General features: G+C 46.3%; 3 protein-coding genes across 3 annotated transcripts in view; 2 read left to right on the top strand and 1 right to left on the bottom strand.

Moving 5' to 3' along the window:
• The first annotated feature begins 41 nt into the window (after positions 1 to 41).
• LOC131262225 (sialin) lies at positions 42 to 8,120 on the top strand. Its single transcript, XM_058264179.1, has 6 exons — positions 42 to 176; positions 2,536 to 2,629; positions 5,486 to 6,396; positions 6,466 to 6,598; positions 6,670 to 6,911; positions 6,996 to 8,120. Exons 2-6 carry the CDS (start codon positions 2,611 to 2,613, stop codon positions 7,185 to 7,187), a joined length of 1,497 nt encoding a protein of 498 aa, XP_058120162.1. The 5' UTR covers positions 42 to 176; positions 2,536 to 2,610; the 3' UTR covers positions 7,188 to 8,120.
• An 895-nt stretch (positions 8,121 to 9,015) lies between these two features.
• Positions 9,016 to 12,523, top strand: LOC131263311 (adapter molecule Crk). The gene is made up of 2 exons (XM_058265488.1): positions 9,016 to 9,082; positions 9,187 to 12,523. The coding sequence occupies exon 2, from the start codon at positions 9,240 to 9,242 to the stop codon at positions 10,041 to 10,043; it is 804 nt and encodes a 267-aa protein (XP_058121471.1). The 5' UTR covers positions 9,016 to 9,082; positions 9,187 to 9,239; the 3' UTR covers positions 10,044 to 12,523.
• Positions 12,524 to 14,781: 2,258 nt separating this feature from the next.
• LOC131267414 (lateral signaling target protein 2 homolog) overlaps positions 14,782 to 26,674 on the bottom strand; it is a 66,023-nt gene continuing 54,130 nt past the window's right edge. The window contains exons 4-8 of the mRNA XM_058270288.1: positions 24,448 to 24,495; positions 16,616 to 16,713; positions 16,207 to 16,548; positions 15,263 to 15,819; positions 14,782 to 15,178 (exon numbers count right to left, since the gene is read on the bottom strand). Of these exons, the coding sequence (XP_058126271.1) occupies positions 14,782 to 15,178; positions 15,263 to 15,819; positions 16,207 to 16,548; positions 16,616 to 16,713; positions 24,448 to 24,495 (1,442 nt within the window). The remainder of the gene's footprint in view (positions 15,179 to 15,262; positions 15,820 to 16,206; positions 16,549 to 16,615; positions 16,714 to 24,447; positions 24,496 to 26,674) is intronic.

Raw genomic sequence — 26,674 nt, 5'->3', positions numbered from 1 at the left:
GCCGACGACAGCCGAACTCTGTCGGTCAGTTCGAAACCGCACCTCGGCAAGCGTGGCGTGGCTTGCTCAGTTGTACATTAGCTGTTGTGGCGGTAAGTCGCGCTGAAGGTAGAAGTGCTGTTCCTGGTGATCGCTGCCGGTACCGCGTTTGGCAAGCAAGGAGTTGCTAACTCAAGGTGTGTGTCTTGTAGGAGTGTTCTTGTAGGTATTATTTAAAAATTTTGCGTTCACTGAAAATCGGGTATCGCTGTTCCCTCTATTCGACTGCGGCCTCTTTAAGCTCCGCCAGTGTTGCATTTTCTTGTGATCAATTAACGATGCACGACCCACTTGAATTATTCATCGTATGGTGTGTTCGCTGTATCCTAGGAAAGGAGGAACGTTCTGCCTGACTGATATTTTAGGCTGCACGTTGAGTAAGCTTTCTACTGAGCGCGATGGTTACTGTGTCGATTGTAGTATTCGTAATACGCTGCCAATTCACTACGGCACAAATGTGGTGGAAGAAATGATTTAGCCGAAATAACGATTGAAAATGAGCTCAACCTAATCGCCTGCGGCGCCATTCAATCAGTGATGTTTGTGTACGTCGGAAAAGATCGATCAAGTGACGGTAATGTGGCGACTAAAACTGCCAAGAAGATCGTTCAGTTCAGAGAAAATAATTCATCCACCCGCGAAGATCCAATTGCTATGCAAACAGCTGGCAGCAGTTGCGTGGCTGTAGTTTAGACGAATGTTGCGATAGTGATGAAGCTCATGTCCAACGCAAAGTCGGCTGCTATGTTCGTGACGATAGTGGAAGAAGATTGTATGTTTCTACAGAATTCTGTTCGCTACAGAGTTTTTTTCTGTGACATAACAGAGTTTGTTGACGAACGAATGCCTCTTTGGTAGTAAATGCTGCTTCCAGCTGAGGTGGAATGATGCCTAACCTTTCCCACCGAATGTTTGCTGAAGGTATAACACATCATCCGTGATAAACAGGGAGATCAGATTGATGGGCATGTACCATAAAATCCGGTTGGCGCCAGGACGAAACCAAGCCACGCAGGTTTCAATCCAGTTCTATCCAGCGTTTAGCTGAGGGAGTGAGGAAAGAAAATTGTCTCGGGTATAAAGACGTTGCCTAGAAAGGGAAGCAAACCGCGACGCACATAGGAATGTAAATATATGCGCTAGACATTTAATCGTGCCGGTATGCTAAATATAGCTGTGGTACCTACCTGTGTTGTCAGTCTGCCATCTGACACGAGTGTCCCTTATATTCTTTATATACAGGGATAATAAAGCATTAGCAACATGCGAAGAACACGGCGCAAGAGGGAGCGTCGACAAACACCAATAAAAGCAGTATAATGCTTGCACGTGCGAAACACATTGACACGTATGCAATGCAGGCACAGCATGTCGCGGGGTTCGACATTAAATGGCTGAGTATGTTGTCGGGGGAAAATCATGTTTCTTTTTTTAACGAGCGCTAGCGGAGCGTGCGTTGAACTGATCTGGAAGTGGTTCTGCCCACCCGGTTTCTCCAGACGTACGTCATCGTTTTCAAGAAGCTAAAAAAGAGGTCACACTTAGGTTGCAGTGTGGTTGCCACGGTGACACAGGATATCGAAGGACACGTACAACGTCTGGGAATACCAATTAACGCTGGTCAACAACCGGTTCTTGAGAGCGAATGTTTTTTTTCTTCTTTGAATAACTTATAACCTGCACCGCGTTTCAACGATCGTATGCGCGATTGAGTTTGAACCAGAGACGTTGACCTTGACGGGGAGCGAATCTGCAACATAACCACACAATATCGGAATGGTGATCTTGGTGATGATTTCGATCGTAGCGATCGTTCAAACTTTGGACCGCATCGTGTTTCCGGCAGACTATACAACCAGCGCTGGTGGTGGGAGTGTCTATGACACTTTCATTAGCACGTTTTCGGTTAATGCTGCATAAATTATTCCGAATGGTATTAGTCACGCGACTATTCGACGCACGTTGTTTGTGAGACGAATGAGAATAAGCCAAACCAAATGGCACATGGCGGTCAAAGTGGTTCTGATCTGCTGCTGCTGGCGCCGGCATGTGGAACACGTTTGAAGAACCGGAAAAGGCGAATAATAGAGCGAACGCCAAAACAGGTTGTCTGGGTTGAGTATCGCGTAGGGGTTTTTGCGTTTGAAGGCGGATCAGTTTTTAGTGTGTGCCCCATTAACCTTCGGGGGATGGTACATCTGTCGGCTTGTGGTATTGTCTGAAATCGGAAATAAAAACCACTTAAATCAATGTTTGCCTTTAGGAGCGCCCTCGTCGAGGTGTGTTGCTAATTCGAATGGCTTTAATTTGGCACCTAAAACCAGTGGATTTCTTACCCAAATCGTCGTCCAGAAATTGGTTGAAAAGTCTTACTCCCGGGTCGTTTATGTTTGTTACTTTGCCCTTTAATTATCACCTCGCCCTTCCCATACCGCATGGGGTTGTTTACAGCAGCAAAGATTAATACGTAGTTTCTTTTATTTTATTTGTTTTCAGTTCTCTTTCTGTTGCGTCCACGGTTGAAACCGGTGTGAGTCTTCAACAACCCGTCCATAAACCCGTTGTTGAAAGATGACTTCTGGAATAGCAGGTATGAAACCGGGCAACGTTGTACTGCTCCAACATCTGCGAATGACGGCACCTGTAACATTTTTTGAGTTACATGCATATTTCCATCAATCCATTTACGATACCTACCCATCAACGGGTTGCGAGGGCATACAGGCTTCGAATGCGTCACGATTGGCTGGAAAATTCTTCTAGAAGGGCATAGAAAGCTACCAAAGACCCTTTTTGATGCAATAAACTCTGTGTACCGAAGCGCGCATAGTTTTCGAGCGCGTGGTTCATATTCCCGTCAATGGGTCAATCAAAATAGATTGTCCATGTGGAACGTGCGGGACGCTTCGGTATGCCGAGCCTCCCGCCATATTGTTTGTTATAATTAATTGAATGCGTGACACCAATGAAGTAGCGAGCCGAAGCGTGCCTTTTAATGGTAAATGAATTTAATTAAATTAACCCAGCCTTCGCTTACGTCTGCGCAATTGACGATGCGCCCCCAAAAGGGAACGAATGCGCCCTAGCGATGGCGATGGGCGTTGGTTTTAGGGAGAGATTGTCGAAAGTATAAAAGTTTTTATTCGTCGATCGGATGCCTATAAATGGACGAAGAAAAAGGGAAACGTTTTTTTGTATGTGCTCCGTTAGTAACACTCCGAAGGAGATTAACCTCCCATGTTCTTGCCGCAATCAGCGAATCGGAGAGAGGTAGCATTTGTTTAAATACAGTAATTCATGTAGACCATATGTGACCCCACGGGTTATCGGGAGGTGTATGTTCATGGGACCACTTGTTATGTCGGTGAGGATTCTGTAATATAGCGCACCCCTGAACTTGTTCGCTAAATCCTTCACTTAAGTACTGCTGAATCGACGACTAATAAATATCTTATCGGTAAATTATTCCTTGATATAGAAATCAAGCGCAGACGCTGAACCATTTCACGGTGAATGAAGAAAATGAATCTCAACCAAGGCCACGTCGTGCAATAAAAATAAAAATGAAAAAGCTTAAAAGTGGATTTTTTCGCATAAAACTACCGGTTTTGTGAAGTGGTTCTTATCCTGTCTGATGATGAAATCTACCAGTTTCTTTCATCACCGAAAGAACCACTTAAGTAACCGAAATGGAAATGTTTACACCCCTTCGAAGCGGGTGTAGTTTGTTTGGTCTATTTTTGCAACTTTGGTGGTCATCAGAAGAAAGAGTGTAACTAGTTCAAGTTAAGGAAGACGTCGCTTATCCCAAAAATATGCGGGAAATTGTCGTGCTTGGCGTTTTAAAATAGAGTGCTCGTGCGTACAACATTTTACCGAGGTCAACTGATAACGCCGGACGTACTAACGGGCGGACAAAATGACATTCGTCAGTAAATTGTTTTTTTTCCGCCGTGTGTCAATCATGACTGAATGGCGCAAATGACGACGTCACCTATGTGTATCCCCCCAGTTTTTGCTAACTGCTAGAGCGTGGTTGCGATAAAGCTAATAATCGTGGATCGTGATCACAGTCTAGGTTTATTAATCCAAGATAAGGCCACACTATCATCATCTCACGACGTATCGAACCAATTTTGCACACGTTGCATCGTGGATTTGCCTTCGTTTGCTACCATTTAGTGCACAATTAATTAGCAGGACATTGATAATATTGCTCTTTCGATTAGCAAGAAGGGGTAGGTCGACTCACCGCGAACCAGTTTCACAAAGCTGTCCCCTGCGTTCCAAAATGGGAAGTTTTTATGATCAAATTGTACACTCCCATACAATGGATTTGTTTCAAACGCCTTAATCTCCCAGGTCTGATAAGGTGTTTTTGAATGTTGCTATGCGTGGCGTTCCATCACGAAGCATGATAAGTGAACGCGTGATCGCACTCGATGTCTGCCGATTTCTTTATCACCGTACAATTTCGCTTCGGATCCGGGGGGCTTGGTCTTGATGACGTGTTCCACTGCATGCACTCTTTGACCGTCCGCGGATGGGACAAACGTGCACAAACACGACCTTCTCCAGCGGACGAAAAGCGAAAGAGACTTGAACCTATCGATGTATTTTTGCCATAGGAACGTCGTGTGCGCGGTTGTCATTGACCATCCGGGATCAAAATAACGGAAATCAGCAAACGAAGGAACCGAGTTCAAAAGGACTGTGTTGGTAAAGAGTAGTAATCAGCAAAGCTTATTTTCAAAAAACCATGTGAATTGCGTGGTTAGGCGAAATCATCATCCAACCAGCACATGTCTTTTAGATTGATTGATGTGTTTATGGTTGGTGTACGATAAGGATGATAACACATTCCTCATCATCGTCGACGTTGGCGTAGTTGCACACTTGCGCGCCCCGTCTTCACGGCATCGGCGTGAGTCTTGTTGATTTGTAGCTTCTGCGTGTAATTTATGTGTTGAAAAGCAGCGAGGAACGTTCCCGGGATTGATAGGGAAATGACAACGGTTGTGAACGAACGTAAAGATACAATCGCGCCGGGCGGACGTAATAATGTTTCCTCCGACAGCTGGTGAGGAAGGCGTGGCACCAATTTAAATCATCTCAATGCCGTGCGGCGGTAACGGCCGTTGGCTGACCGACGGCACGTCAAGTCTATGTCGGCACATGTGGCATATGAATTAAATTGAGAGGCAGAACAATTGACCGGGGCTGGCTGGCTAGCCGGGTGGCTGGTGGAGTAGAGTGACACTTGCATTCGATTGCGAAAGACAGCCCGGAAAGAGTGAGGACAATAATGGGAATGTATGGCTAGCAATTCGCGCATGTATAATGTTCGCCATTCCGGTTGATGTTGGATTCTTAACGAACGAATTGTTACGTTGCTAGCTTAGTGAAAACTTATTTGAAATTCATTGTTATATTCTTCTCATTGCAGGATGGGTAACATGTCGCCAAGTGTTGAACATTATGGTGATCTTCGGATTCATGCTGAACTATGCGCTGCGCGTGAACTTTACCATCGCCATTGTAGCCATGACAAAAACTTTGGTATCCAACATCACGGGGACAGGCAGCGATAGTACCGAGTTTAACTTGACCGATATATCAACGACGACCGCGCTTCCCACTACCACCGAAGTGTCCGCTATCAGGGAACAAGACAAGTTCGAGTGGAATTCCCAGGAGCAGAACCTCATGCTCGGCAGTTTCTTCTGGGGTTACGTTCTGACGGAGCTGCCGGGAGGCCGTTTGGCGGAAGTCGTCGGTGGACGGCGGGTGTTCGGCTACAGCATGCTGGGAGCTAGTTTGCTGACGTTGCTTACCCCGTTGGCTTCCAATACGCACTACATTGCCGTGGTGATCCTTCGGGCGGTGCTCGGATTCTTCCTCGGTGCGTCCTGGCCTGCCATTCATCCTTTGACGGCCGTCTGGATTCCGCCGATGGATCGTTCAAAGTTCATTGCCAACATGATGGCTTCCTCGCTCGGTGCTGCTATCACGATGCCGATCTGTGGATTCCTGATTGACAAAATCGGATGGCAAAGCGTGTTTTACTTCACCGGCGGGTTGGGTTTCATCTGGTCCGTTGTCTGGTTCCTGGTAGTGTTTGAAACGCCCGCATTGCATCCTCGTATCACTCCGGAGGAAAGGAACGAAATCGAGTCGGCCATCAATGCGGCGGGCAAAAAGAAGAAACCTTCGTATGTGCCTTGGAAATCGATCATTACCTCGCCTCCAGTGTGGGCCATTATTCTCACGCACGGTGCTTCCGTGTTCGGTTTCTTCACTGTTGTCAACCAGCTGCCTACCTACATGAAATACATTCTACATTTCAACATCAAAGAGGTATGCTACGGCGTTTAAATGATGCGAAAAGATTGTTCTAAACTAACTATTTTGTTCTGTTTCTTCTAGAACGGATTACTGTCGTCTTTGCCATACTTTGGAAAGTACGCAATGGCTGTTATTTCGTCCTATTTGGCCGATCATCTACGCAAAACTGGAAAGCTGTCGACAACTGCCACGAGAAAGATTTTCACCGCTTTCGGTATTAATTGGATTTTGACGTGACATGAATAACACAATCCATGACGTGCTATTATTTTTATACCCTTTCAGCTGTAATGACTCCTGGTTTCTTGATGATCGTTCAAGTGTACATGGGAGAGAACCGTTCGTGGGCGGTGGCTATTTTCACCCTTTCCCTCTTCCTCAACGGTGCCGTAACGGCTGGATATCTCGGAAACGGTCTGGATATTGCACCCAACTTTTCGGGTACAATTTTCGGCATGGCCAATACACTCTCGTCGTTCGGTGGTTTCGTTTCGGCCTATATGGTTGGTCAGCTCACGAAAGATGGTGTAAGTAGAAGATGGCAACGATGACGATATCACTAAGTGGCAAGAAAATGTGTTTCACTATTTTTCGTTCGTATCCCTCATTAGCAAACCTATGGACAATGGCAGATCGTATTCTGGATTCTGGCTGTGATTTATATAACGGGTTCATCAGCGTACGTGTTGATGGGTACGGGTGAGCTGCAGGCATGGAACAATCCTCCGGAGCCCGGAGATGATAACCGTGAGACGGAAGAAGGTGTCCCACTGAATCAACGCAACGCGGTGGCGACTAAGTAAAGACAGTCGCTATTCTCGGGATCCACGTTCTTTCGGTAAACCAACTGGCCACACCGGTAGAACGCACGCGTGAAAGAGAGGACAGTTTAATTCGAAATGAACCGCGGCACATGCTGAATTCAAGGGATGCAGATTTTATAGCATTTAATAACTTATTCTTTTAACAACCCTAGGCATGGCCGGTGCGTGAAAAGCAGGTAGTATTTTGTAGCAAATTCACTGTTGCAATGGCTAGGGAATGGATTAGTTGAGGGGTGGTTATTTTTTTCGTAGAGGAAAATAGGAATGTGCAGGGATATGTCGTAGAAACAGCGAGTGGTGTAAATCGTTGAATCAGGGGTTTGACTTAATTTTACTGTACAAAAACGCCAAGGTTATCGAACGGTTCAAGAGAGAACGGAAAACGAAACGCGCGGTTACGTTTTGAAGGATGCCGGGAAGGAAATGAAATATTTTCATGTTTTAGTGAAAATGAACGGAGCCAACATCTAGCAGCGATGTTGCCGCCATGATTAAGCAATGACATCGAACATGACGAAAAAGCACGGCTGGATCTGAGGAAGACGCGGATACCTTGCCGCGTTTCATTCTCTCCTGGCGGTGATCCTTCAAGAACCAGCCAACACAGAAGGTGTTTCTCCCTAGGAAAAGTTACAAAGCAGATTTCTAAGAACGTGCCTTTACAATGTTGCTGTTCGAGTCAACGTGGATGCGAATCTTGTTAAAAGTTTACAGTGCAAAAGTTTTACGAAACGAGTACATGCGCTTTAGAGAAGTAGCGACAGTTCACACAACATTACATAGAAATCAATCTACTTAACAGATGGTACTTGATATTTTATTTACAACATGTTTTTGTGTATCATTCTACACTGGCGCGTGTACTGAACTCATTTTAACTTGAATGTAAAAAATAAAATAAAAACTTTTTGGCAAAAATGGAATCTTTACTTCATCAACGATAATTGTTCGTTGCTTGTGTAGCGCTCGGAGTCGATCGAATAAGAATTTAAGATCCGAATGCGGAAGTTAGTGAAAGGGCGTCGTTCTGCCCAACGGAAGCGGCGCTTAAACGCCGAAATGTATGCAATTTACCAATCATCGATTGCTTTGAAAATGCCGTTACGTTTGGATAAAGATACACCATCTGTAAATGGTCAGAATTGAGGAAGGATTATATTTGAATCCCTGGAGAACAATTTTACGATAATACCAACGAATAAATGAATTTACTTCTTAAAAAACATGGAATAGGTGTCACATTTTTAAGCATTTGTCAACCAAGGTGGCTACGTTTTAGCGACGGAAGGTTGTGTCAAACAAGTTTCATTTTCTTTACATTTTGATGGATTCTCGTGCCTAATTTGCATGATCGATATCGATGGCAATTAAAAGGCAACTAGAAGTTCCATGTTCAGCGAGAATAGTTTTGGTTTCATAACAGAAGACTGTCGTTTCTCATTACTTTGGCCAACCTTGGTTGGTACGTCAAGAAAAATCAGATCGGTTCGAACTAGTGGTGGGAAAATTAAATCCCTGCAGGGATTCGAATCTTTCGAGTCAAATCCATTATCCAAGAATTTTTCTAGAGCCCAAGTTACAAATCGCGCAAACAAACTCAATCTATGTCTAATCCATTCTAACCAGCGTTCCATTTTGGTCCCAAAAAAATCAAATCTGACTCGAATCCCAATAGAATCAAATCTTTAAAATCTGTCAAGTTGGGATTCGAATCATTTGAGTCCGTGTAGGGATTGAATCTGCGGGTCTTCCGAATCCCGATTCTGCCAACACTAGACCGAACGAAAAGGGTTTTCTAAACAGGATTTAATGAAGTAGCGTAGATACTACGGGCTCTTCATTTTCGGTGTGCTGCTGATAAATTGTGCTTGAAAGTAATCATCGATTCTCTGCTTTGAGGGACATTGTTGACGGGTGTGCTTGTGAAAGCCATTCGACGCGATTGATACAGTACTTTGGTTTTTTCCCCTCTGTTTAGGATACGAAACGCACACGAAGCACCCAGAAGGGCGGAATAAGCAGTGCACAATAATGGCATCCTTCGATGTGTTCGATCGATCGAGCTGGTACTTTGGGGCAATGTCCAGACAGGATGCGACGGATCTGCTGATGAACGAGCGTGAAAGTGGAGTGTTTCTGGTCCGAGATAGTACGACCATCGCGGGCGATTTTGTGTTGTGTGTGCGAGAAGATTCTAAAGTTAGCCACTACATCATCAACAAGATTCCCTCGGGTGAGGAGTGCTTTGTTTACCGTATCGGAGACCAAACATTTGGCGATCTGCCGGATTTGCTGTCGTTCTACAAGCTGCACTATCTGGACACGACGCCACTGAGAAGGCCGATGGTCCGCCGGCTCGAGCGGGTGGTAGGAAAGTTCGACTTTGACGGAAGCGATCCAGACGATCTTCCCTTCAAGAAGGGGGAAGTGCTGTACATCATCAGCAAGGACGAAGATCAATGGTGGACTGCCCGTAACGCGCAGGGCCAAACGGGACAGATTCCGGTCCCGTACGTAACGCGATATGAGGAGAACATAATTGAACGACCTAATTCGGGTGGTGGCGGTGTTGGCCATCATCACCATCCAGCGGGAGGAATGCACCATTCGGAAAATTCCAACATTTTCAAATCGAATCTGAACCGTCAGCTTCCGGCCCTTGCCCGGGTCAAACAGGAGCGCGTCCCGAACGCATACGACGAAACGGCTCTCAAGCTAAGCGTTGGCGACGTCATCAAAGTGCTGAAAACGAACATAAACGGCCAGTGGGAAGGAGAACTGAAGGGAAAGATTGGCCATTTTCCCTTCACCCACGTGGAGTTTATCGACGAGTGAATTAACGAACGCTTGCTGATGCAATCCATTTTATGTTTATTCGTCGTCATTACGGCCAACGCTTCCATCTCGATCGAGATGGCACAACACGCGCTAAAGCACAAGGGCCCGTCTACCAGGCCCAGGCACAGGCACAAACCATTGGCCGTGGAAGGAAGATCCTGATAAAACAGCACGAGCCCCAGTAGGAGTATTCGATTTCTTCTCGTTTGTATGTGCTGCTAGTTATTATTTAACTGTACAGGCTATATTAAGTATTTTGTGTAAACAACTGTAGATTTACCTGTACGTTCCAAGTCATTTAGTTTAAGTGATTTTAAAATGTGTTATATTCTGCCTCCACCAATCTTTTCACAGTATGAGCTGTATGCGAACTCATTTAAATGTGGCAAGGCAAATAGGCTCAGAAGTATAGGCTTAAGAGGAAAGGCTCTAAGTGGGAAAAAACGGTGAGCAAATGGCTCGTTTCGTGGTTAAAGGGAAGATTTTTTATGGCAAGTGCCGCTAACGGCTCTTTTAGAGGGAGCATCCATTTTGTTCCATTACCAACAGTGAAAGGTTCAACATTGAAACATAATTTCAAACACTCACTAGAAATGGAGGACATAAAGCACCAGAATGATGATAAATTCATTCGTTGCCACATAACACTCTCAAGGAACCACACTGGCGACGATCATGACGAAGCAGAGAACAAGCATGTAATAGAGTTAATAGTTTAGCATATGGGGTTTCAGATTGAACCAGTGGGTCCATCGACTGAACCATCCAACTACGAGCTCGTATATTCCTTCAGGCAACCGGTGTGTGTGCGCACGTTTGTGGCTTCCATGTGGATCCTTAGAGAAGATAACAGATAATATAAAGTTACGTTCATAGCTTTTTATACCGACCAAGCAAAGAGAGTGTGTGTGTGTGTGGGTAGGAGCGAAATGTTTTCTTTTCTATCGTAGCACAACAGTTGTTTGGGGCAGCATAAATTCAGCATATGTATTGGGAAGTTGCAAGCCCTTCCTTTTCTTTGCCGCAATCGTTCCCACCATCAGATTACGCTTCAAACGTAACGTCAAACACAATCAATTGGTACGTTCGAAAGGAGGAGGGGTAGGTTTCTATAAGTTTTGATGATTTCCAAAGAAATTACTAACTCCAAGCGCTCGCGCGTGCACATTGCTGGGGAAAGGTTTGAAACTTACCTTGGTTTACGCAGCGCAGCGTTTCGTGATCGAGCTCGAGCTCCATCGATGATCCATATATTCCGCTCTCCTTTCCATCCAGCCAACGAAGTTTCCGTAGACTAGGAACAAACAAACAAACAATCGATAAACGAAAGTTCGACATAGGGCGACGAGAGTGAGATAATCTTCCTTTAGATTCCAGGGACCGTGGAGGGGAGAGTAGAGCTACAAGCGGCTGTCATAATGTAATACAATTCTAACGGATGCCGAAACCGAAGCAATTTATTTTTATAATGGGTGTGAGATAACAGAGAAGCTGGTTTCGTCTCAGAGGGAAGGTTAAACTGAATGCAGAAAGATGGATATATATTATGGGACTAATGGGACTGAGAGATGGGAAGCACATAGCAGAAAACATAAGAAACCAATAGCATACGAACGCACCTCTCCAGTAAGCCAAATACGACGATAGAATTCGTGTTGATCTGTGCAATAGTAGGTGGATGTGACAAAATTTGCGTCATTTTACGTTTGAAAAAGTCAAGAGGATCGATTCTGGAGCCTGAACAACCGTAGTAGTGTAAAACCGTACCCGAAGGTGGAAATGGCGAATAGAATGGTAGATAGTATACACCAAAATACAGCGGAAAAAGAAAAGTAATGACTCCCAAAAGAAGGGATCGGTCATGCAAATGACACTCTCGAATCTAATCGATACGATGGACGCCGATGGATGTAACTAAGAAGCAGATAAGAAAGATTCCAATGCAATAGCGACAGAACCTATTTACCACAACAAAATAATAATAAAAAAAAAACGAGTAGATAAGAAAGGATGAGTTGTTGTCACGCAATGCTAACATATACACACACAAATAGTGCAACCGATACAAATTAGCGGACAGTATAACTTTATGAAACTATGAATAATCAAAACCAACCACCAACATCAATCACAACCAAGCTTCGAACCTATGGACGAGTGTCCGTAGATCGTTTAATGCATGCTTTTGCGTTGAGAGTGAAAAAACAATAATCCCCAGATATCGGATAAGTTAACGACGGTCAAGCTTTGCACATCATGCAGATGGGATGGCGGACAAGTGTCACGATACGAAGAGTACGCACAAGGTCTCCCGTCGTACGTGGTCACGAGCACGGAAAGGACGAAAGAAGTCGATAATTTGAGTGGTGTTGTAGACGAGTTGTGGAGTTAAATATACCAACGTTCGTGAATGAAGCATGTATTTGTATAAAAAAAAAGAGGAAATATAGTTCTGTATTGTATCTTTTCAAGTTAAATTTGTTTCATTGGTATCATTGGTTGCTTCCAACGGAAGGAATTTTCTGAAAAAGGATAATTTAGTTTACCTCTCTCACACATAGATGGCGCCATTGTAGATATTTTCAAAAGCATTCCACGTGAAACTGTTGAAACCGACATCGGTAGATTTTTTTTTTACATAATTTTATTAAGATTTCAATCGTTTTCATCGTCTAATTTCTGTTTATTTGTTTTCTCTAAATCGCGCGCCACATTCCTTTTGTCATATATTTGGTTAACTATATACATGTGTTTTGTTTAATTACCTTATCGTTTACCAGCAAATTTATTACGACGTTTACTGCCCTGAACCATGTGCGTTTTTTTAATCTTCGTTTATTTTTTTCACATCCACACAAATATTTCATAACCATTCAACAGTGATCGGTTTATCATATTCATTTTTCCAACGAAAAAATAACTATCTCCTGCTACGCACTACAAACAAAAGAAAAGAAGTTGTTTATTACGACCAAACGAAATTATAATGATATGCCGGAATAGTTGTATTAATGGTAATGAAAATCAATCAATAATTGTAACTATTTCAAATCATTTCTAAACCATTGAGTAAGCGCCATTGAACAAATGGGGACAATGGACAAACCGAAAGGACCACGAATGTAGAGAAGTGGGTAGTAAACTGTAACAAATTAAATAATACCTATCTATCTTCCGGCGGCGGAAGAATGTATTGTTGCACCTGTTCCGGGTTCTATGACGCGGGAAAATGACGAAGATCGTATCGTGACTATCTTGCGATACGGTACGTGATTTTCCATTCTGCTATCAATCAACTCCCGCTTTTCCGTATTGTAATGTTTTCACCTTCCACCATCAGTAAAGGACTCTCTATACAATCTCATCTGCATACCCTACCGTATCCGTAGTTGATTAGGAACATTAATCCGCTTCGATTATTGGGAGTGTGTTTGTGGACGTGTGTTAAAGACGGGGGGGAATTAAGGGGGATCTAAATTACCTGTTCTCTTCTATTGCTGTTTCTTGGAAGACACCACCGCAGTGAGTGAGAAAAAAAAATGATGCTGCGAGCTGCTTTACTGCGATGTGCAGAACACGTTGTTGTGGCGTTTCTACACCAGTACTCGCAATCTACATTAAGAGCCTCTTTGTAGCAACATACCTTTCTATACTATTCATTCGCTCAGACGTTAATGAAGCGTTGTTGCCATTTTAACACTTTTTCTGTTTGTTTCTGTTTAATCAGTATGTCTTCTTGTGCCTTCAGTATTTTTATAATCTAAGGTTCTTTGGATATCGCTTATTACTTGCGTCCCGTTTTTTTCTTGTATGGTCATGATACAGTTGTGTTTAATCCGTTTTCTTCCTAACCAGTGTTTTGAAAGAAAACTGTACTAAGCCAGTCAATGAATTGTACTTCAAAATGATAGTGTAGCAAACAAAAGTAAAGACACTAAAGGTAGGAACATGGATTGGATTTGTTGCAGAAAAATGGAAAAATCAAAGCGAGTTTGTGTCGGTTGAACGAGAGAAACATTCCATATCCTGACATACTTTTGTTGTGGCCTAAACAGTTTTGTTAGAGTCTCTTTGTAGTCGTTTACATCTTTTTTTGTTGTTGTTTTAAATCTCCGCCTTACATTTATAACTATCATATTTACATCTCGAGGCATTACAGGTCGAGGATCTCGCTTAAGGGTTACCCTTCCTGGAACCATAAATCCTTGAACAATAGTTTATCGAATGGAAAGCTGGTTCAATTCGGTAAAGTATTTTTCTGGATTTAACCTATCGCCCTGGTATACTCTAGTTCATGCTTATTTTTTACGTGTTATCATTAATTCCATCTTCTCTGTGCCTGTGTTTCAAGGAGAAAATGTTTTACAGCAATGATGTATGAATTTCATTATTATGTATTTATCTGTTTTCTATATTCTGACTATATTCTTCTAGCTCCTCTCTACTTCTCTCTTGGATTATTTGCCTTTTGTTGCATGCACGGGACGTCCTTGTGATACTTACTAGCGGCGTGCCGACGGTTTGCTTGAGGAATGGATCGCGGAACTTCTCGGAAGTGGCGAACCCTCGCGCGGAAAGCCGAAGCACGTCCTCCGGCCGGACACATCGAGTTGCTGATATGTTGCGGATGTGTTTGTTGCCGGGTTTGAAATCCTTTTCACTGCAGCAGACCGTAGCCGGGCGTCTGTTGGTCCCTCGCTGGTGACCAAACCGTGGCCCGTTCGGTGACCGGTGGTCATTCCTGCTTGATGCCGGAGCTAGCATGATGGGAGGTGTAGTGTCCTCCGCCGGACCCGGACGACGGCGAGGGCAGACCGGGCACGAGGTTGGACACGGGGAACAGTTCCCCGCTGGCCGAAGAGTGCGTAGGGCTCTCCATGCCGTTCGGTGGATTGATGCGCTTTTCCTTTTGCCGCCGGTTGCAGAACCACACACGTACCACCTCCTTCTCCATGCACAGGTTGTCGGCCAGGGTGGAGATTTCCTCGCTGGTCGGCTTGCAGTTGACAAGGAATGCCTTTTCGAGCGCCACCCGGACCGAGGTTTCGATGGACGTACGCTTCTTGCGCCGCCGACCCATCGTCTCCGGCGTGGCCATCGTGTTGGACAGGGCGGCCGGACTAAAGATGCGCCTGCAATGATGAAGGAGGGAAGAAGTAGATCCATTAAGTTCGCCGTCGAGATCGTACGGCCATTGCGCCGGATGTGCTACGTACCCGCCCGGGTTGGAGATGCTACTGTCGGCGTCCTCGAGCCACTTCTGCAGCAACGGTTTTAGCTTGCACATGTTCTTGAAGCTCAGGTTCAGCGCCTCGAAGCGTGAGATGGTGGTCTGCGAGAAGTCGTTGCCGTACAGCTTGCCCATCGCCAGCCCAACGTCGCCCTGCGTGAAACCGAGCTTTATCCGTCGCTGTTTGAACGTCTTGGCGAACTGTTCGAGCTCCTCCAGATCGGTCGTTTCTTCGGGCGACGGTTCGAGGGCACGGGGCGCCGTCACGAGCTTCTGCAGCTGGGGCGTGTGGGGGCCGGAACCGGGTGTGGACGGCGTTAGGATTCCACCGACGTTCATCTGGCTCACGTTCGGTGGCGTGGTCTGGCTGGAGCCGATCATCGAGCCGGTTTGGGTGGAATGATGGTGCAGACCGGGACTCCCGGAGGGACTGTGCAGGGGTGAACTGGTGGCCGTCGCACCGGGCGTCGGCGTGGAACTGGTGGCGGTCTTCATTTGCTGTTGCTTCTGAAGAGCTTGCAGCTGTGCCACAGCCTGTTGAACCTGTTGAAGAAAGTCAGACGTTAATAAACGGCATGAAATACGAATTCTCTTGGTTTTAAGAAGCGGCATATGGAAACGAAAAAGAGACAACTAAGCAATGGACACAATAGTGGGCATCACACCTGGATTGACGATCGAGGGGTCGGTGGTCCTTCCGAGGGAGCCACAGGACTCCCATTGCTAACGGTGGAGTTGCTAGGAACAGTCGGAACGCAACTGTTGACCGAACAGCTCGGTGGTGAAGGAAAATTAAGGTTCAACTATGCGTCAGCGAAAGTCGATGCGTAGCGTCCAAAAGGGATTAAAGAGAAAGAAATGGATGACCGATCGTTCCATCACGTCCACGGAAGTGTGGCTTTGTTTTCGAACCGACCAACTAAAACCTACCTGATTCTGCATGAGGAACTGAGCTGCCGCCTGGGCTTGAGCGGTGGCTGCGGCGGCCGCATTTCCATTGGCACTGGCGGCCGCACTTCCCTGCACCTGAAGGAGCATGTACTGCTGGAGCTGTTGCTGCAGGGAGGCTTGCTGGGCCTGCAGGGCCTGCTGCAGCATGCCGAGATCCTGCCCGGAGAGACCCGTTAGTCCGCCGAGCCCGAGCTGGTTCTGCAGGAAGAGTGAGCTGAGCGGCAGGTGGTTCTGGAGGGCGGCCAATGCTACTCCTAGGCCTCCGCCCGGAACGGCACTGGTTTGTGGTGGCGACGGCGTCCGTCGCGAAGAGTCCGTAATCTGTCGAGAAAAAGGATAAGCAATTGAAGTCAGTTCGAACGATAGAATTAAATGCAATCTTCCTTACCAGATTAAGTGGAGTGGTTCGTTCTGGACGCTCGTGTGGAATCGGACTGCTCAGGTTTTCGCGATCGCTTCCATCGTCCCGATCGCTGTCGATATCGTCTGGTGGGAAAATCAAGTAAAAAGAAGTACAAATTATTACATCGTGTTTTTCTATGCCGTAATGACCCACTTATTTTCTTGCAAGGACAAAGAAACTAGGCCATTTTTATTTGTTCACACTCTTGAGGAGTCTTCCAAAGAGGGATTGACTTTTCCTCCCATAAATCGTCGGTAAGGAAGCGAAGAATCTCGCTGTCACAACATGCCCCGTTTTCGCAAGGGGTGCTTGTGTGCGGGAATTACTCTTAAGATGGATCGAAAGAGGTACCATTAAACACGACTTTAAGGTGTCAGACGAGACAGAGTTGTCAAGGACACGAGCGACCGACGTGTTGCCTTGTCCTCCCCGAGGGGGGTGAAAGTAGAATGCACTTTTCTTCTCCTCTCCGACGGTGAGTAAGGATGTTTAAACTCGACAAACGCATTCCCGGAGAAAATGGCGGACCATGTGGAAAACCCCTTCCGATGCGCAATAGAATTTTTATTCCCCTACGACGAAGGGAGGGTTCGAACATTGCAACATACTTCTCATCAACGGTAATGCTGCAATTGTCCTTCGTTGGGAAACCGATCGGCAGGGGTTTGGAAGCGGTCCCTCACCCCTTTACCAATGGGTTTTACAAGGCAGGCAGGGTGCCGGCTTTCTCCGACCCTTTTCTGTTTCCCCCTTTTCCTCACGCTCGCTGGCGAAAGTACGCGAACAGAACGCTGTTGGACGGGATGGCAGCATTTCTTTTGTTGTAAAATTGTTATTTTAAAAGAATCCATGTTCATAAGCGACGTAACAGACCAACATTACAACAATCCCTAACGTGAGCCGTAACGGTAGCAAGCAGCGGGGAACACGAGCAAGAAATCAAGTTCAAGGGTGATCGTTTTCGGAAATGACTTCTTCTGAAGTCAGTGTGGCGTCCAGCGGGGCCATCGGAAGGGGTTCGGCGTTTGTAGGTCAGTTTTTACAGTTGGAAGAGAATTGTTCCTGTTTTCTTGATGACGATAGTGGTTAAAACATTCTGCTTAAACTTACAGCAATAAATAACCATTTTAAGCAGCTCAAATTAAGCAAAGATTTATAGATTTTGGGATCGAATTCGAATTGTGGGTTGGTTTTAAAATCTTTTACAGGGAAATGGATGGCACCGTGGTGACCGGAAAATGTATCGCGTTCGACAAATCAACGGTATTGTTTTGTCAATTATCGAAAGCGTTGTACACTGGCAAACATTTTCCACAAACCAGCACCACCCAAAGGCCTTTCCATGGCGGTTCGGCGTAAAGTGGAAAACACCCAAGCACTAACCCTTTTTGCCGATCATTTTTTTTTTCGAAATTAAAAATGATGACGTGAATTATGGGTTTCGGGTGTGTGCGAATGGGGGTTGGTTGCTTGTGCTGCGATACGAGGGCGATGATACCGATCCTGGCCCTGGCCTGGCCGCTGCTCCTTTGCCGCGTCACATAATTGATTGCTTCGGGAGGGCGCACTGCCGCAATCGTGGGCTCGCATCGGACCGGCGGAAAAGCCAATCGATGTGACGAATTTTCCCTCCCAGCAAATGGAAAGAAATGTGATTGATCAGCTAGTCGAAAATGCACCCGCAGCTGTCACCGATTGGCCGATGCCGAGTTTTCGGGGCCAATTAGGAGGCGGCCGAGGGCGCCGGTTTAAAAGTTGAAAATGGAAAAAATAAAGACGATTGTGACCGCGTGTCACAAATGGGGAAAAAGGGGTAGAGCTTCAGTGCTTTGAATGTCCTTTTTTTGTGCCATCGCATCAAGCGCTACAAATTGCATGAAATTTGTTCTAACCTCCACCAAGGGGACGCGCAATACGGACATGATTTATTTGCCTTCGCACGGTTCCATGGCACCATGGTTCGGTTCCGTTCCGTTTTGGCCATCGTGGTATCGATCGGCGATTCCTAACGGATCGGGGTAACGGCTGATGGCGTCGTGCGATAAGGTCACGGGGAAGAGCGCGGGGACAGGAAAGCAAAACGTCGTCTCGCCATATTCGAAGAGGCTCAGAATGCGCTTGCAACAGGCGGCGTTGCATTCCAGCTTCCGAACTGGGGGTCTCCTTGCCTTTTTCTTGTTTCTTTCTTGGCATAATTTTCATCACGAGCTGCTTCAAGTGCAAGGCAGACCATAGACACTTATCTGTGTCTTTGTGCGGTTGGGTAGGTTCGTTTTTTTCCGTTCGCTTCTTGCTATTTACCTTCCTTCAATCGACAATTTCCAATTCAAAATATTGCTAATGTTTAGTGATGCGAGAAAAAAAATACACCGCCCCTCAATAAACTTTTCCACGGCAACAGGGAATGGGGGCCTTTGGAAAACAAACTGTACATAAAGTCGGTGCTCTTTATGTCGCCAAGGGAAGGATGCGATCCGTCGTTGGGTGGTCGTAAAAGAAATGAAAATGCTAACCGAAATGCTGGAGGCTTCCCCGCGGAAAGGCGACATTTGCCTCGAAGGAAAATAACGCACAAGCCAAAGGTCCAGGCAATTTCATATTTATCGCTCCGTGGTCCGGTATTATTCAATCTTCCACTCGATTTCATATTCTGGCTTATCATCATCCGCACCGCCACTCGTATCCCGCCGTTCCCGACCCCGAACCGCGAACCGACTGACCACAAGCCTGTTTTCGCTGGCCACAGTTTTTCCCTCCACCACGGGCTGCGATCATTTATTATGGAAAAGTCCATTTTGGCGAAAAGTAAACATCGTCCACAAGGTGCTGTCCGTTCATTTCATTTCGCCACATTGTTCCCTTTTCTGCGTTGGGCGATGGGAAAAGGCTCGGAAAAATTCAGTCGCAACTGGACCCGGACAATTTTCATATTCATTCTGTGCAGGTTAGGTTTTCTTGGGCAAACCCAAATCGAATTCTTACTCCCGCTTTCTCTCGGAGCGGAAAAAAGGGGTGGAAAATTGTATGCAAAAAAACCTGATTTGCAAAAATGAAACCCTACTCCCGGGTTTCCTCGTCGGCTTCGGTGGCTCATCTGCGTCATTTTTCTGCACCCCCCCACCGAAATCCCCTACCTCTTTGTGTGTGGTGATGATGAATATTTGATGTTCGAGGTATGAATTTTTATTGTAGCATTGATTCTGCAAGCAGCTTCCTTTTGGTCAGCGGCCGCTTTTCCTTTGGCCGGTGAGCCTCATTGATATTCATCGCGCAGGATATGTTCAGTTTCTAAATCCTCGGCCACCTACTTCCGACTCCAACGCTCCACCCCACTCTGGCTGGCCGGACTGACCAATCAAAAGTGCTGACGATGTGTTCGAGTGCCGTTTTCCTTCCGTCGTGGTCCGTTCGTGGTGGTGATTTTTCTTTGCATAAATTTTGAATAATAAACCCCCAGCCCGGGGTGGCAATCAGAAGTACTAAAAACCCCGATAAGCATCTCCGGCACCCTAATATCGGGTGGAGCATATGCAGTGATCCATAAAATTGTATTGTACGAACTGCGAAAAGATTTAAATTTCTTCACGACCCCAGGACGAAACGTTCAAGGAGTCTCGGACTCCGATTCGTTGGTATGCAAACAGCGGAGGGTTTGTTTGGTACGAGCTCTCGGTCCGACTGACCGGATCTCGAAATCTCTGCACTGATTTTCCGATGACCAGCTGCTACCCAGTCCAAGAGAAAAATCAAATACCCTTTCCGAGAACACCCTTCACGAAAGGGAAGGATTGTTCCGGTGTGACTCAACGAGGATTTGATCCGAAAACGAATTGCAAAACGAATGAAGAATGGATGGCACAGTTGAGGTGCAGGGTTGATCGCAAAATCCCATTAATTTTTCTTCAAAACTGACCAGCGTTTAAAGCGTGTGCGGTTGGAAAACCTCACCAAAGGGGGTTGCCATGGCGATGCCATCCTGGGTACCGCGTGTTCAATAAATTGTCGAAATGCGATAATCCAGTTTCGAGGTTCGTAAAGCGATTGCCCTTTACTGTTCATCTCATCGGCGGTTCCCTTGAACGTGGTAAATTTGAATTCTTGCGGGAGGCACCCATTTTTGGTTACAACTTTTCGGAAGGGAGGGAGGACAGATGGGATATTTTTACATTTTTCACGGACACATGAGCGTCCGTTCGGTTTTCGTTTTTCGAGGGAAAACGCTGCGCCCCCTTCGTTTTGGGAAGATTTTACGCTAGTTGAAAATTGTACCTTCCTCCCACAACAATTGACCCAGCGGGAGGAGGGTTCATTTATATCGGATCAATTTTCCGTCCCCGGCCATTTGCGTGCTTTCCTTTCCTCGGCGGAGTGTGATGTTGGGTAAACTGTTTGATTCGGACAGCTCCTTGACCGCAAGGACTAGAGTGGCACTTATTGTGGCGTTGTTTCCCAAAAAAGAAAAGTGCACAATGAGGAAGAAGATGGCGATTCGCTAATTGGAAGAATATTCGCTTCTTGCAAACGGGCAGAAAACGATGCTTAAGTATTGCGGTAATGAAGAAAAATGATCCACGACGATTGTAATTACAATTATTACACACACACACACACTTACAAACGAAGACGCCCGTGTGGCATAACACTTTTCCATCATTCCCGAGCGTCGGCCGGCGCGGAACGAAATGGTTTTTTGAAGCTTCTTTATTGCCCCCGCGGTCAACAAACAAATACCGCGCGACTGGGAATCGGAGACCGAACTGAGGAAAACGCGAGAGAGAGCGGGATACTTTCCCAGAATATTTAATGTTCGGCCCGGGTTCGGCGGCTTTTTACTGCCAATTTATGCAACATCCCTTTCCCAAGCCCGGACGCGACCAGCGGGGAGGCCCAAGCCAGGGGAGAGTTCGTTCGTGCCATTCTTCCGAGAATCCGCGAGCGGCGAAAATCATTGCTCCCTTTTATCGGCGGTGCCCAGGCCCAGGGGGTCCCGGGCAGGCGAGAGGCAGGAAGCGGGCCGAGAAGTGCAGGGTATCATTTGCAACATCCTCGTCGGCGGGTTTTCGCCGGGTCGTGATTTGAAATTTCAATTAAAACCGTTTTTATTGCAATTAAATTACACCGCGGCGCATTTTTCCCGCCGGCCCGCATGTCCGGACCGGAATCAAAATGGTTGCCTGCGCCATCGTGGAGCAGCCCGGTCACAGAAGCGAACGGCGCGAGGAACATCGTCATAAAACATAAATCCCGCGAGTCACGTAGCGCCGCCGCGTCGACGTCGGATTTATTTTCCGTTCTCGGGATTGGTTCTCGGGAACGGTCGGTGAAATTCAAATTGGATGCAACCATAAAAAGGCAGCGTGTTCTCTGGCGGTTCTTGGTTTCGCTTTGTTGTCTCGCTTTTCCCCGCCTTGTCGGCAACCCTTCAATCAGGGTTTCCCTACTACCCCATGTTAAAGTCACCCAAGTGAAAAACGGGGTTTTTTTTGTCGTCGGCCGAGTGTTGTTTGATTAGGCTAATTACACCTCAACAAGTCCAACCCCCTCGGAATCCTTTTGGGGTCGTGTGCGCGTTTTAAAAAAGGGGTGAAATTTAAATATTCCAATTGAACCGCAACTCGAAAAAAGGATACTCCTCTTTCGACGACGCGAGGATGAATAGCTAACAAAACGCTAACACGAGGGAACGATGGACGTCTCATTTGAATTGAGCCAACCCTTCCGGGTTCTAGGGGTGAAAAACGGGCCTCAACCCCCTGGAATTGGGGTGCGTTCCGGTGAATAAATGCATATTTAATGCCACTCCGGAGTAAGGGGAGATTGTGGATGGGTTTTTTTTCTCCCTTGGATGTCCCTTCAAGGACTATGCCAGGACGATGAACAGTAATAAAATGAAGTCCTCAGTCCTTGGGTGAATTACAAACTGCGAAATACGACGAGCAGGTCCGTAAATTAACCCTTCTCCGATATGCGCCGATAATTCAGACACACACACACGCACACACGCACATTTCTCTCTTAAAGGTGTTTGGTGACCTTTTTTTTCCTGCCTGCCAAGGGTGACGTTATCTTTCGATCGCATTAAATAGGCGCATTTTATTATGCGGTCGTTTGCGCGGTTCAGGTGGATAATGCAGGTAAATGCGGTGTTACTACTATCCGAAGGGTCGCTTTTGGGCGATCGTTTCAACAGGTGAATAATTGAGAAGGTATTTAAATTTTCATTCAATTACTACGAGTTACGGGGTTCGGTGTACAATGAAAATGTCACTTTCGGGGGGGAAAGGACACGATGGTCATTTTAACAAAACGGTACGAAACAGGGAGGGGTGGATGGAAATGATTAGAATGATCATCGTCCTTCCGGAGAGCATTATGATAACAGTATTATGCCCTTTTCTCCTCGTCGGCTGGAAAGAGGAAATAGGAAAAGTATGCTGTTTGTGAAGAGTGTTATAGGAAAGGATTTTCCGTATTCGCATTCGCCCGGCATCATCTGCCGAACAGGTGCACCGATTTGGGATGTGAGACGTAAAAGTTCCCCTATTAGAAAAGCTTAAAACACACGTTCCGCCGGAAAACAACAAACACACGCCGATGTCGATGGGGAAACATCTTACAATCTTCCCGATCCCTTTGTTGGACACGTGTCTTCGGGCCAGGTATTATTGTCAACACCGGCAGAGCAGAAAAAAAGCAGAGAGAACAACCTCTATCGAGCCATCGAAAAACCGCCCGGAAAGTCAAAGATTATCGACAGGCAGAAAACAAACCCTTTTCCCCATGCACGAAATGCTTAGCGAGAAGTTTATTTTCATATCCAAGAGGATAACAAATGTCTACCAAAACTCGTCCTTTACGCACACGACAAGGACCTTTCGGGGAGGACCGAGCTGCGGGTTGAGGGACGCAAGGGACCGGGAAGCCGATCGTAAAACTATTAACTAAGTGAGAAAATAAATCTTGATTCCTTCTGCTTCCTGAGACCTCGCTTCTTTGCCTTCGTCCTTCGTCCTAAGCCACGAAGTCAACACAATGTGTCCCCGGAAAACCCGTCCCCGAAAAGGATTGAAGGGAATGCGATTTCCTTTCTTCCAAGGTCTCTCAGTTAACGGTTCGCCTAAACGCTTGTCCCCGTGTTCTTTACGTAACGTCAAACATTCTCGTCGGGTTTTCGGTTTCTCATCCTTTTTCCTTCATCGTCCTTGACGTAATCGAAAGTCGCAACCCTTCGGTGAGACCTTCTGGCGCAAGTCGTGGTCGGGTTGGAGTTTTAATCGCTAATTCACCCATCATCTTCAGGACTCGCCGTGGCCCGTGCAGGGCACGAGACATCAACATTACAATCAAAATGAAAAGTTTCAGTTCCAAAAAAAAAAAAAAAAAGGATGGAAGGGATGGCCTCATTGAGGAAATTGGAATTACAAACCGATCGAAAATGCTGGAAGGCCTAGAAAATGATATCATTTCTTTTCGTGCAACGGATGTTGCCCGACCGCTCGAGATGGCGATTATGATGATGCTAATGAAGTCGATAATCTTGGTCGTGTGCCAACCGAAAGGACACGCATCAGCTCTCACCCAGACGGAGGAAAAAGGGGTGAACAAAGTGATGTCGCAAATGGGAAAAAAGGGTTTTGGGCTTGGAACTGGCGGGGTTCGTTTGGTTCGCTTCCTCCTTCCGGAGGTTTGGGGGAACAAATCAATTGATTCGTCGTGCATTGCGTAAGTAATTTTGGGCACGCGTTACCGTTTGACGCAAAATGGTGGGAGAAACTGGGCGCAATATGGAGTTGCAGCATCGGATGCCGAATACTTACCATGCGAACGGGGCGGCGATGGTGATTTTGGTGTTTTTATGCTCAAATCTGCAATGGAAAACAGGAAGCAGGGAAATGGTTGTTAATAGAATTCCATTTTGAATTTTAGAAGCTGTAAAGACGGGTGTATCTTCTTGTAGAAAACAGAGAGGAAACGCACATATCGATCGTTGTTTTTTACCCATCTAAAGCTAGTGAATTATTTACATGGAACTCGGACTCGGAAACGTCCAATGCGTTCGGTTCGTTATTGCAATAAATTAAAACGAGGGGAAGCGTATGAAGTTCGTGTAGCCCTCGGTCCAACACCCCAGAGTCCACCGGAGTGCACATGTCGATATATTTTCATCTCGCAGCATCTCCGCCTTTCCCTGCCCTTCGATTCTCTGAAGTCTTTCGATCGGGAGTGCTTAGAGAAAAGAGCACCTTTTTTATATCCAAATGAAGACCCGAAAAGCCCGGGGAGAAAATCCCGGGCAAAGGGAAGCGCACTAAAGGAAGAGGGAATAGAAGAAGGAACGCACGCAGGACTCTGCAGAAGTGTTAGGTTACTGGCGTGCGGAATGCGAAGGTGGACGACCAGCAAAAACACCATCTGCAGCGCACGGGACGAATTGGAGTATGTGACAATATTAAGGCCTATTATTTATTTCCGCTGGCCCCGAAGGGCCCCGGGATCAGAGGAGTGCGCGCGGGGTCGTGGTCAGCCGGAACACCGGTTCTTCTCGTCCTTAAACACGATTCGAATAGGTCGACGGCGTGTCCATCGATATTTTATAGCCTCGTCCATTCGGACGCATTCGGACTTTGGGTTATTGTTCCCAGAGGGTTTTGAAAGTTCATTCCCTCTGCCCTCCGCTGCTGGTACACGCGTTCCCTTTTTCCACCAGGAGGGGACCAGGGAGGGCCCCGGGAGCGGCGCGGACAAGATGGCACAAGCCGCTCATCACATCACATCATCCCCTAATAAATAATTGCGAGGACTTTTCGCACTCTTCCCTTTATCACTCGCTGTATTTGTTTCATTTATCTCTCGCTCTCCCATCCCTCGTGGCTGGACAAACAAAAATCCCTCGGGTGGATGCTGGCAGGACATGGGCCCGATGGAGAAAAACGACATCCCATTCATCCTCTGCCCGAACCCGTGACGTGTTTGGTCAAACTTCCAAATATTTTTATGCAAATCGATGCGGTCTCGGGAGGGGGAAAATTGAACCTTACCTTACTCGTGATCGTAAAGGAAAGAGAGCGAAATAAAAGGGAAAATGGCAAGCAGAGTGAGCAGTGTTTAGTGAACCGACACGCATGACAAATTCGGGGCCAGGTCGCTTTTGACCTCTCGTTGCCCGATCCCTTCCCGGGAAGGTGAGCATGTGTGCATAATTTGCATCGCCCGTTGGTAGGGTGGCCGATAGATTAAACCATAATTAATTATCGCAAGTCCAATTTTCATGCTGATGACGGAAAAGAAAAAAACAGTTTCCGAAAAAATGGATGCAGCAAAAGCAAATGGGATATTTTTGTCGTCCCAACGTATTTTTTACGTAGAGTCATCGAAGCTTTTCGACAGTTTATGCTGGCTTATTGTTGTTGGTTTATGCAAAGTCATGCACGAGGAATTTATGTTGCCCGTACTTCTCTCTCGTGATTGTTCAGCTTTTCTTTTTGCAAAGCAAAAAAAACCGAGAACCAAACCGGTGTGCAAGGGATGCAAATGGGAATAACAGTTACATTTGTCGTTGCGAGCAAAATAACAAAAACGAAACCGAAGGAAAAACTTTAAACGGTTCCTATGGTGTTTAATTTATTTGCCAAAGCGATGGGTCCCTTTTTCAGACCCGAGTTCGAACCAAAACAGTCTTTCGTGCGTGTGCGTTGGCCATTTGAATATTTCTGACACCCCTGTCTGCATGGGTAATAGAATCAGGGGAAAGAAAAGCCTCACGCTGGGAGACACACAAGACACACAAGAAGAGAAAAGAAACCCTGCCAAAGGTGGTGATGGTTGCCTTGAGACCTTCTGCCGTCGTCCACCGGGAGTCCGTTCGGGCATGGCCTACGGCGTGGCCTTTTGTTTATGCAAATAAGCATGTGATTTTCCGTCCACCTTTTCCTTCCAATCCAGCGTGATCGGGGTCCCAGGTGCATCTCGGAGCGGACAAACCGGGACCGTAAAATGAGGCTCCGGGCGTGAGGTAGGCAGGTGCATCAGGCGGGAAATGCGCGT

Source organism: Anopheles coustani, chromosome 2 (genome assembly GCF_943734705.1).
Source record: "Anopheles coustani chromosome 2, idAnoCousDA_361_x.2, whole genome shotgun sequence".
Lineage (NCBI taxonomy): Eukaryota > Metazoa > Arthropoda > Insecta > Diptera > Culicidae > Anopheles > Anopheles coustani.
This window is presented reverse-complemented; position numbering and strand designations above follow the sequence as displayed.

What these genes read in the sequence shown, in the direction of transcription:
- LOC131262225 (XM_058264179.1), top strand. An exon ending in TACATTTCAACATCAAAGAG is followed by an intron (nt 6,397 to 6,465) that starts GTATGCTACGGC and finishes TGTTTCTTCTAG; the next exon opens with AACGGATTACTGTCGTCTTT. An exon ending in AAAGATTTTCACCGCTTTCG is followed by an intron (nt 6,599 to 6,669) that starts GTATTAATTGGA and finishes ATACCCTTTCAG; the next exon opens with CTGTAATGACTCCTGGTTTC.
- LOC131263311 (XM_058265488.1), top strand. Translation starts at nt 9,240, where the DNA reads ATGGCATCCTTCGATGTGTTCGATCGATCGAGCTGGTACTTTGGGGCA.